This window comes from Diabrotica virgifera, chromosome 4 (assembly GCF_917563875.1).
Source record: "Diabrotica virgifera virgifera chromosome 4, PGI_DIABVI_V3a".
Taxonomy (NCBI): Eukaryota; Metazoa; Arthropoda; class Insecta; order Coleoptera; family Chrysomelidae; genus Diabrotica; species Diabrotica virgifera.
In genome coordinates, this window is record NC_065446.1 from 243,624,100 (window position 1) to 243,636,750 (window position 12,651).

Genomic DNA, 12,651 nt, shown 5'->3' on the forward strand with positions numbered 1-12,651 from the left:
TAAGTAACCATGACCGCAAATAAAAAACCACTTACACTCCTATCACCAATGACTAGTAATACTTGACTTCTTATATCACACTTACTTTTACTGGTTTCGTTTGATGCTGCGACCTCAATAGTACTATCAACTGGTTTTGCAATTTTAGAAGATACCTGAAGCAAACAATTAATTTCAATATTTTTATATCAATGTTATTCTATAAAATACAACAATATGAAAAATAGTTTTCTTTATTGAATTACGATGGTCAGCATAAGAAAAGAGTTAATTTTTGTTTAAATGTATGTATTTACATAGATACAGTTAAAACAAAAGGTATTTTCAAGAAAGTGCATTATGATCTGTATAACAGGATCGTTGTCTAAATTCTAAATAATGAAAAGTGGGTCTTTTTTGCACAGAATTGTTTAATTTTGATTTTTCAGTTCAAAATGTTCAATTTAAATTTTGATTTTTCAATGCAATTATTTGTCGAAAATATACATAAAAATAAAAAAAATTAGACCTTATAAAAGTATATACGGTGATTAGAGCGCTAATAGCTAAGACCGGCAAAATAGCACAAAAGATGGAAAACGTATTAACTTGTGAGATAAAAAGAAATAACACTAGTCGACCTAGTCTAATCGCAACATAGGTGGTCCCGTGGGCACTTTTAGGTCGCCGCGATTTGATGGTGGTATTATAGGTTTTTTGGGTCGCTGAATCCAATGAAAGATGTCTGGAAGCCCAAATGTGGTGCGTTTAATTGTTATTAACAAATTACGGTAAAATTAGGTGTTTTTCAGGAAATATTAGAAGCCCTGTAAACAAAATTGATAGTGTTAAGGTCTTCTATGGTGTATTTTTGGTCGCTGAATCGAATGCGATTAGTCGCAATTACTCAAAATATGTTCTTATTTTGTTAATAACAAAATAATTGTTTATTCGCCGAAAAGCTCGAAATGCGCTATCTACAGCAAGTTTATAGTCTCTTTCATAGTAAGTTTATACGCTAAATCGATTTCCACTAGTCGTGATAGCTTAAACCACGTTCCGACTTTGTTATTAATAAATTATTGCAAAAATAACGGTTTATAGTACGTTCACTCACGATTTTTGCTCTAGATTTTAAAAAACCAATTGGATTGACATGAAATTAGCATACACGTAGCTAACATGTCAAACAAAACAAGTAATATTGTGCCGATATCTGCTTTTACCCTGGGGGTGAGTTTCGCCCCTTTTCGGGGATGAAAAAAGAAACCTTTAAAATAAGTCCGGAAGTCGATAAACTGATGAATTCTAAGCAACTCTTGTTCTATACAGTTTTTTCACTAAGTCAATACTTTTCGCGTTATTTTTGTTTTTTTGTTGAAAAATGAACATATTACTCACTCGTAAATAACTCGAAAAGTATTGACTTGGTTTATCCAATTCCGGACTTATTTTAAAGGTTTCTTTTTTCACCCCCGAAACGGGGTGAAACTCACCCCCAGGGTAAAATCACACACCGGCATAATATCAATAACAATAATTTGACATGTTAGCTACGTGCATGACAAATTTCATGTCATTCCAGGTGTTTTTTTTTAGTTTAGAGCAAAAACCGTGAGTAAACGTACTATAAACCATTATTTTTGCAATAATTTATTAATCACAAAGTCGGAAAGTGGTTTTAGCTATCACGACTAGTGACAATCGATTTTGCGTATAAAAATACTATGAAAAAGACTACAAACTTGCTGTAGATAACGCATTTCGAGCTTTCCGGCGAATAAACAATTATTTTGTTATTAACAAAATAAGAACACATTTTGAGTAATCGCGATTAGTCGCATTCAATTTAGCGACCAAAAATACACCATCTTCTTCTTATGGTGCCTATCCGTTACGGATGTTGGACACTAACATGGCTATTCTGACTTTGTTGACTGCTGCCCTGAAAAGTACGGTAGTGGTTAAGTTAAACCATTTTCGCAGGTTGTGCAGCCAGGATATTCTTCCTCGTCCTGGACCTCTTTTCCCATGCACTTTACCTTGAAGTATGGTCCGAAGTAGGTCATATCGTTGTTCATTGCGCATTATATGGCCCAGGTATTCCAGTTTGCGACGTTTTATGGTTACGACTAGTTCGCGCTCTTTACCCATTCTATGTAGAACTTCTTCGTTGGTAAATCTTCCTGGTCTATCCAGGAAATCCTCAACATGCGTCTATAGCACCACATCTCAAAATACACCATAGACGACCTTAACACTATCAATTTATTTACAGGGCTTTTAATAATTCCTGAAAAACACCTAATTTTACCATAATTTGTTAATACCAATTAAACGCACTATATTTGGGCTTCCAGACCTCTTCCATTGGATTCAGCGACCCAAAAAACCTAGAATACCACCATCAAATCGCGGCAACCTAAAAGTGCCCACGGGGCCCCCTATGTTGCGACTAGACTAAGCTGGGAAATCTAGCGATATTAACCTAAAATTTACATTATATTGATTGTTTCCCACCTTTAGACGTATCGGACGAGTTTAGCAACTGCCACTGTCACAGTGACAGTTTTAGTTGACATACTCCTCTGATACGTGTATAGACCAGTAAGGATCTGTTTTTAGGTGGATCAGAGAGGTGGCATTCAGATTTTTGCGGATAAAGTTAGGTGATAACTTCGTTAATAATAATTGATTTATGCTCCTTCTCAAATATGCCCGGAACATTAATAAAAAAAATAAATATTTAAAAATTTCAAAAAATTTCGTTTTTTTCTACTTTTTTTGCTTATAACTTTAAAACGATTTATTTTGGAAAAAGTCGTATAGGAATAAAACAAAGATAATTAAATTTTCTATCAGATGCGATTGGTTAAAAATGTCTTAATTTATCACCCTTGCTGCAGAATAGCAATAAATATAAAATAAGGGGACAAAACAAGTCTGTCCTTATTCAATGATTTTCCATCACTTAGGTTACACTTGGAACCTTCCTAATTCGCTTAGAAAATTTTTGTAATGTGCTAAAACCGTACACCAAATTTCATTAAAATTGACTTACTAAATTTTGAATAATAATTTTGCAATCTAAACTTTTTTTAAGAAATTGAAATTTTTAAAATCTTGCACAACAAAAACTAGAACATACAAAGATTTGCTAATTTTTTTACACATAAAGAAGCACTCCACCTATCTAATACACTTTACAGAATTGAAATCGGATTATTTAAGCAGCCTCAGCAATGTTTTAAAGTTATAAATAATTTTTTGGCTTATAAACAAATTAGTGCTGTGGCCAGGAGGGTGTGCTACGGGCTCCTTTATTTAGATGGACTTACCCAAGATTTTTATGCATTTTTTGACCCGTAGAACACGATTTTTTTTTTTTTTTGGATAACAGTTGATCTGGATGTCGATAAGATTGTTATAAACAAAGAACTTGAGGAATTACATAACATCGATTTTTCGCAAAATAATATATTTTTTTGTACCTATTTCTTGGGTAATTCTAAGCAAAAAATGTTCTTACAAGTTTTTTCGTAGGATGCACAGTTTTCGAGATAAACGCAGTGGAACTTTCAAAAATCGAAAAATTGCAATTTATGAACGCGAATAATTTTTGATTAAAAAATAAAATAGCAATTCTGCTGACAGCATTTAAAAGTTTAAGTCAAATTATACCGGTTTTGATTATTTGCATTGCTTAAAATTAATTTTTTTATTATTAAACAAAGCTATTTGTTTATAAGCCAAAAAATTGTTTATAAGTTTAAAACATTGCTGAGGCCCCTTAAATAATCCGATTTTAATTCTGTCAGAAAGATTTTAAAAAATTTGAACCGTTTTAAAAACATTTAGATTGCAAATTTATTATGCAAAATCAATTAGGTGGATTTTAATGAAATTTGGTACACGGTTTAAGTATGTTACAAAGAATTTCCTAAGCGAATTACTAAGGTTCTAAGTGCCACCAAAGTGGTTAAAAACATTGAATAACAACAGGCGTATTTTGCCTTCTTATTTTGTATTTATTGCTATATTGCAGAAAAGGTAATACGTTAAGACATTTTTGACCAGTCGTATATCATACAAAATTCAATTATCTTTATTTTATTTCTCTACGACTTTGTTCCAAAACGAATCGTTTTAAAGTTATAAGCAAAGAAAGCAGAAACAAATCCACGTTTTTCGAAATTTTTAAATATTTTAATTATTTTATTAATCTAACAATAAAACACTGAAAACGTTTGTTTTCTATACTTCCACAAAATTTATTATATCTAAGTGACTACAGCTGTTTCGGCGGAGTGCCTTTCTCAAGTAATATAAGGCACTCCGCCGAAACAGCTGTAGTCACTTAGATATAATAAATTTTGTGGAAGTATAGAAAACAAACGTTTTCAGTGTTTTATTGTTAGATAGAATGAACTTCCATCAAGTAACGGTCGAATCCATCAATTATTTTATTAATGTTCCGGGCATATTTATTTTAAGAAGGAGCATAAGTCAATTATTATTACTGAAGGTGTCACCTAACTTTATCTGCAAAAATCCGAATGCCACCTCTCACATACAAAAATAGACGTTTTTTCACAGATCCTTACTGGTCTAGTAGTATAAAGGTGGGAAACATCATCATCATCATTCTCTTTGCCTTATCCTTATGCGGGGTCGGCTTCCCTAATTGCATTTCTCCACACAATTCTATCTTGGGTCATATCAATGTTAATCCACTTTTAGCAAAAAATTTCTTTGTTCATATATTTTAACTTATATAATAAAAGTTTATTATTTTTAAACACCTGTAATTGTTTAAACAATATTTCACAAACAATAATCAAATTAGTTTGATTTTTGTGGAAATAACATATTAAAATACAACAAAATATAGAGTAAGAAAATAATATATTACATAAATATTGGAATAAATTTTGGTGGAAATCAACTTGTGTGAATCGAACACCGCTGTCCTGCGCGTACACCAAAAATTAATGTTTACTTAAAAAAATTCCTGGCGCCGTGCTAGTTAATCGATTTTAATTTTGCAAATTCCAAATGAAAGGTACAGTATTCTTCTATATGTAAAAAAAAGTCAACTTGCTATCTGCTTTATTTTCAGTCCTGCAACATTTTGAAAAAATGAATTTTTTTTGCGAAAGCTGGATTGCAAAATTTTAGTTTGCAAAACATTTTAAACCGATCTTTATCAAATTTACATTATTGTTTGACTATATCATAAAGTTTTTTTGTGTAAAATATGAAGGTCCTAAGTGTAGCATAAATGGGTGAAAAACGTAAAATGCGATTACTTGTTTTTGTATGGTATTTTTTCGCAATTATTGCTATTTTGCAACAAGGGTGACAATTTTTAAAAATTTTCACCAATCCTGTGCTATAGGCAATTTAATTATGCAACTTTTATGTCAGTGCAACTTTTCTCGGAAGTGAACACTTTAAAAGTTATAATCAAAAAACGATGAAAAAAAATCTAATTTTTCCTTCATATTTTGACATTTTGATTATTCAAACAATGTTCCGGACCTTTCGGAGTGGGATTATAACTCAATTATTATTATATGAGTTAATTCCAAGCAATTTCTGAAAAAAAATATGAGTCACCTCTCAACGTCCATCTCAAAACAGATGCGCCTTGGACTATAAATTTTGCAGACAAATATCGTAAAAATCTTCATAAAAACATGAATTACGGCATCAGTTAAAAAGTACTACCTAAACTGTGTGCAAAATTGACCAATTTTTCTTTATTGAAACAATGATCCCGTTATATAAATCATATTATTATCTTGAAAATATCTTTTGTTTTCACCTATACTAAAATCACAATAAAGATGCACTAGAAATAAACAAACCAAGACATGTTGAATGTTACAAGGAGCACTCCCAAAATCATGATTTACAATGTACTAGTTTGGCCTAGGCCAAACTAGTTTGTCTTAAGCGCGTTAGGATAAACTAGTATGGCTTAGGCCAAACTATTTTGTCCTATCGCGTTTAGGCCAAACTAGTTTGTCCTAGGCCAAAGTAGTTTTTCCTGATATAAATACAAACACTTCAGGCCAAACTAGTTTATCCTGATATAAATAATAAACTTAAAGATAAAACCCATAACTAAATTAAAATTCATGGTGACGTTTCAATTATTACTTTAATCATCGTCAGAATAATAAGTTTCTTGAGCGGATGCTTTAAAATAATTTTAAAGGAACAAACAATAATTAATGAAAACGTAAAAATGACATTGACAATCATTGGGTTAAGTCAATAATTTCAAACACGCCATGTCTTGTTGCGTGTTTAAGGGTGGCTTCAAAAGAAATATGGATAATGCCTCCTTGATGCTGAGTTCCGTTGGAGAACTTGCATGGCCAATGATTGAGAAGTCCTTACGACTAGTAAGGTGGTCAGAATCAGTCATATGTTGGAATACCGCTGAATTTAGAATTGTTCTTGATCATCTTCCTAAGTGAGGAGTGACACCTAAGTGTTCGCAACATCTGACATTAAAGTGACGTCGAGTCTTCCCGACGTACGTAGCTGCACAGCTACTACATTTGAGATCACTAGGAATCATGTTTTCACATGGAAACGAGATCCTATTCTTTCCAAAGTCGTGAAAGCAAATCTTAATTCTATAGAGGGAAATGCTTTTTTAATTGTTCTACGGATGTTGCGTCGGATTTGTAAGCTGTGGTAATCAGTATATGGAAGTTTGATATAGATCTTTTCTTTGATTTCTTCTACTTTGCTGTTTGGTTGGAATTTGTTATTGAAAAAACGTCTGATGTATCTTTCTAAGAAGTTCAACGAAAAACCATTTTTACTTAAGATCACCTTTATGTTTTCTAACTCTTCATGTAAGAATTGCCAGGTTGAACAGATAGTGAAAGCGCGGTGAACAAGTATATTGATTAAACTTGTTTTGTATTTGTTGGGAATGAAGCTATCTGCGTTTATATACAGGCCGGTGAAGGTTGGTTTTCTATATATTGAAGTGGAAAAACCTGAAGGTGATCTGAAGATATTAATTCCTAAGAAGGGCAGATTTCCATTGACTTCAATTTCACTAGTAAATTTCATATTGTGGTGTTTCTGGTTGAGATAATCTCAAAAATGTTGCATGTGATCGGTATGTTTGAAGATGAGAAAAATATCATCCACGTATCGTCTATAAATCTGCTTAAATGGAAATCTGCCCTTCTTAGGAATTAACATCTTCAGATCACCTTCAGGTTTTTCCACTTCAATATATAGAAAATCAACCTTCACCGGCCTGTATATAAACGCAGATAGCTTCATTCCCAACAAATACAAAACAAGTTTAATCAATATACTTGTTCACCGCGCTTTCACTATCTGTTCAACCTGGCAATTTCTACATGAAGAGTTAGAAAACATAAAGGTGATTTTAAGTAAAAATGGTTTTTCGTTGAACTTCTTAGAAAGATACATCAGACGTTTTTTCAATAACAAATTCCAACCAAACAGCGAAGTAGAAGAAATCAAAGGAAAGATCTATATCAAACTTCTATATACTGGTTACCACAGCTTACAAATCCGACGCAACATCCGTAGAACAATTAAAAAAGTATTTCCCTCTATAGAATTAAGATTTGCTTTCACGACTTTGGAAAGAATAGGATCTCGTTTCCATGTGAAAGACATGATTCCTAGTGATCTCGCATCTAACATTATATACCAATTCAAATGTAGTAGCTGTGCAGCTACGTACGTCGGGAAGACTCGACGTCACTTTAATGTCAGATGTTGCGAACACTTAGGTGTCACTTCTCACTTAGGAAGACGATCAAGAACAATTCCAAATTCAGCGGTATTCCAACATATGACTGATTCTGACCACCCTATTAGTCGTAAGGAGTTCTCAATCATTGGTCATGCAAGTTCTCCAACGGAACTCAGCATCAAGGAGGCATTATCCATATTTCTTTTGAAGCCACCCTTAAACACGCAACAAGACATGGCGTGTTTGAAATTATTGACTTTACCCAATGATTGTCAATGTCATTTTTACGTTTTCATTAATTATTGTTTGTTCCTTTAAAATTATTTTAAAGCATCCGCTCAAGAAACTTATTATTCTGACGATGATTAAAGTAATAATTGAAACGTCACCATGATTTTTAATTTAGTTATAGGTTTTATCTTTAAGTTTATTATTTTTATCAAGTTTAATGGTGTGTCCTTATCTACATACATTATCCTGATATAATAAAGACTCACACTTCAGGATAAACGAGTACGGCTTAGTCTAAACCAATTTAGTCGAGTCGAAAGTAATTTAGCGAACATATAAGGACTACATGCGGGGAATTCCCAAATCACGTCCCAACAGGGATGGCAAAAAAAATATACATCGATATATTGTATCATATGATACATCGAATGAAGATATTGATACATGCTATAAATCAATATATTATCAATATATCAAAAATTAAAAGAAAAGATACACTTACGAATAAAATCGAGTGCGAATTAATATTGCTTTCACCAATTTTGAAAAACTGTTGAATTATCCACGTCCGTCTGTCCGTCCGTCTGTCCGTGAACTCAACTCCTATGTCATTATACCAGGTAGAATGACAAATGAGGTGTCAAATAAAAGCTTATAATCCAAGGATGGTACACCCCGAACAGGGAGAAGTTGGTTTTTTGCGGTTTCCCAACTTCATTGCACAATTATACCTGTTCGTCCCAAGAAAATAGCCGCAACTATTTTCTCCACTCGAACGCACACTGTCCACGCTGCGCTCAAAGCCACCTCCTGACCGCCGACGAGGGACGCAGGTTCGCCTGTCGTTGTACAATGGTTTCTAGGGAGACTGGTCGAGAGCAAAGCACGGACAGTACACGTAAATGTCTATGGAACCAACAACAATCCATCAAACTTTCTTCTCTGTTGACTTCTTAGCCTTCTGGACACCACCGTCCGGCATAACCTAGGATCCAAGAACACCAGGACACGGCGATTGCCCCAGTGTGTTTTTCGGACTGTTTGCTTTTGCTGCCAACACAAAACATTCACCTCAAACCCTGAAGAGGACAAAATCCTAAACGGGGAAGCACATTGCACGCATTTCTTCTAAGCATTTTCTAGACAAGCAAATCAAACAATGTGATGATGGATGGTACACTTCGCGTCAAAAAAAACTGGTACAACTCTTATAACCGAAAATCGTGTTTTTCAAGTTGTGTAAGTTGATCTTGTCACAAGTGTCATTCCAATTTCTAGGGCAACGTTGCCAGTTCAACGATATCAAACTAGGTAAAAACGGAGCTGTGCGACAGACCGCATTTTTTAATATACTAAAAACTAAAACAATTGTAATTTTCCGTCATCTCAATTAAGTATCCATACATTGATTCGTGTTTTATTATAATTTATGAAAATATTTCAATTCAAAAATAATGATAGATAATAAATCTTGACATGACTTTAAATTATTATGTTTAATGTCAAATCGAGGGGTGTGATTGGTTTCTCGTAAATTGTAGAACAAAACTGCATTAAGTTGTGCAGAATAAATAAAACACACTGGAAAAATTAAAAATTTAATTTGAAATTAATACAAAATGAATAACTTTTACAGTGAACAAGTGTGTAATTTAAATATTTATATGTATGTATTACAATTCAAAATATACATTTTAAACGTTATTTTTTTGTATTTAGATTTAGTGCAATTCCGTTATCTGCGATGGCAACAATGAAGTGATTCACGAACAATAATTGTCAGTCTGAACGCAGGTTTACATTGGGAAAAAAAGTGTACCAGTTTTATATGACGCGAAGTGTACTAAAGGTGAGAAATTTGACCTGGGCTGTCTGTCCGTCCGATCGTGAATATAACTCAATATTATTGTTTGTTTGTTACGAATAATTATAATTTTAATAAAAATGATTATTTTTCCAAGAACAAAGTATTTTATTCAATTTATTATTTATATTAAGCCGTATTAGTTCGCTAAATTACTTTCTTCTTCTTGGCTTTTTCCCATTATAAGTTTGCCGTTTTCGTCTTCCATAGCTCTATTCTTCCAGTCGCCATCTCTGAGGTCTCTATATATATCATTGCATATCCTATGTGAGTTTTCCATCTCACAGCAGGTCTTCCTCTCCATCTTCCTCCCCGCGGGTCCTAGTCCAGTAATTTTTCGGCCACCTGTGCTCCGGCATTCTTTGTACATGCCCGTACCATTTCAGGGCTCTACTTTTACTACCACAACTTTTTTGTAATTGAGCATTCTACTTCTATTATGTTTCATATTTCCTCTGTTCTTATTCTATCCTACCTGGTAATTTGTAGACACCTTCTCATAAACTCCAATTCAACTGTTCGTATTTTATTTCGTATTATTGTTGTCACTGGCCATTCTTCCGCTCTTGTAGGGTAATAGTCCGCACTATGCCCTAAAAATCCTTTTTTGTTTTCTTTAGTTAGAGTGTTCTTCCATATCACTCCATCGAGTGCTTTCGTGGCTTGTTTTTACAACTCTTAATCTTCTTCTTCATGTTGTTCTGAAACTATTTTCTTGTGGCATTTTTACAATTTTAACTATTTATAATGGGAAATAAGCCACAATATTATTAAAAATGATTTTTATTAACCTTTCGTGTGCTTTATTTTATATTTTATTTCTTCATCTGCCGTGCTTGATTATCGAACGTTGGCTATCAAATTGGCTATAGCAATTTTGTTAACGGCAGCTCGGAAAAGGGATACAGAGGATCTGTTATACCATTCTCCCAGGTTTTTAAGCCATGACGTTCTTCTTCGACCTGGCTCTCTTCTTACGTCTACCTTGCCTTGTATTATTAAATGGAGTATATTATATCTCTCTGGGTGTCGCATAAATGGCCAAAATATTAAAGTATTTGATTTTAACTGTTCTGACGACTTCCGTCACTTTTCCCATCCGGTGACAACTCTTAATAGTGTTTTCTAAACTCACGTTTAAATCAGCAACCGATCTGTAATCAATTCTGTACCTACTTTCGTCTAGATAAAATTGGTTTAGACTAGGGACTAGGCTGAACTAGTTTATCCTGATATGTATAAAAACATACAGTTCAGGATAAACTAGTTTAGTCTGAAGTGTGCGTCTTTATCTCAGGATAAACTAGTTTGACCTACGCGCGATAGGACATGTATGGGATTAAATTTTGATTTTATTTGATCAGGCTAAAAATCGTTCGTGCAATAGTTGAGTAGTATATATTATTCTTTATCTATGGTGCAATAATTTCCAAAGCTATCTACAATTGTCTTTTGGACCGCCAACCTTCGAAAAGAGACGGCGCAATGAGAAGAAGTATCCAAAAAAACATATTAAAACCTCAAAAAGTCAGAAATTTACAATAGTATTGATGAATATCAGTACTTATACAATAAAAATACATTTTTGGCCAATTATAATGTAGTTAGATACCATTTAATACATTTTAATAATTTTACCGATATTTTGTAGATATGACATTTGAAATAGGTAGTGAAAGATATAAAACAATTTTAAAATGTCTTTTGTACTTACCAGATAAAAAACTATAAACATCACAACAGAACACAAATATTTAAACAACATTATTATTTCACACAGCACGTATCACGAATACAACTTGAACCTGACGAACTTTCTTGCGGACTGATCAAGCTTGCGATAAAAACTTTCTACTTGCAACATTTCAATTATTTGGTTGCCGTGGACCCTAATTAGTAATAAAAACGCTCACATTAATTTCTTCCCCGGCCGGTACTATTTTTTTACCTGCAAGTGCAATTATTGTTTATTAGCCAGGGACGGTGTTAGCCGCTTATACGCAACAAAATTGTGTGTAGGTGCTACTAGAAATATCAAAAAACCCGGTCACAGTGGGACGAAATGTTGAAAACGCCGAAGTAAAGGTTGTTTTTATAGATTTTCTACTATTAAGTTCTTCTTCTTCTATTTGTATAGACATGACTCTGTCAGTTTTTTCAATGTGCCTCTAGTACAATGGTGCTCAGACTTATACTGCGTGGGATCTACCAAATAAACTGCAAGCGTCCAGCGATCGACTGCTAGTAAAAAAAAATTTTGAAAATAAAAAACTTAATTGCACATTTCAATTTGATAAAAAGTGGTAACTACAGAGAGTTGTAATTAAAGTAATGTTTTTCATCTTAATTTTATTTGGATGTTGATGCATGGCACTGCATATCATCATCATCCACAAGTTTGTCATATGATGATACATACTGGTAATTACCGATGGCCAAACGCAAGCATGATGAGAGATGTTCGTCAGTTAGCCGATTACGATACTTTGATATCACTACCTTCAATTGGGAAAATGCATACTCACAATTATGTTGATCCAAAGAATACTGTTTGCTGCAGAGCTACTTGCCTCAAAGACGGATATTTGTTAGATGATATGAAAGACCAAAATTTCGTATCGATCGCTCTGGATTTAAGGTGGAAATCCGAAATTTTCAGTAGCTCATTTTGGACGGAAATAATCTGCATGTTGAAAGTAATGGATATGTCGGTGGCAATTTTTATGTCTCTTCACAAGAAAATATATTAGACATAAATGCGTCGACATGAAGCGTCTTGCAAATGAGTGGTTACACTTTGTTTCAACGATGGAAA

At 33.4% G+C, this 12,651-nt stretch overlaps 1 protein-coding gene across 1 annotated transcript in view; it reads right to left on the reverse strand.

Moving 5' to 3' along the window:
* Positions 1 to 11,733, reverse strand: part of LOC114347470 (protein spaetzle) — a 49,474-nt gene extending 37,741 nt beyond the window's left edge. The window contains exons 1-2 of the mRNA XM_028298172.2: positions 11,551 to 11,733; positions 86 to 155 (exon numbers count right to left, since the gene is read on the reverse strand). Of these exons, the coding sequence (XP_028153973.1) occupies positions 86 to 155; positions 11,551 to 11,601 (121 nt within the window). The 5' untranslated portion in view covers positions 11,602 to 11,733. The remainder of the gene's footprint in view (positions 1 to 85; positions 156 to 11,550) is intronic.
* Between the last annotated feature and the right edge of the window lie 918 nt (positions 11,734 to 12,651).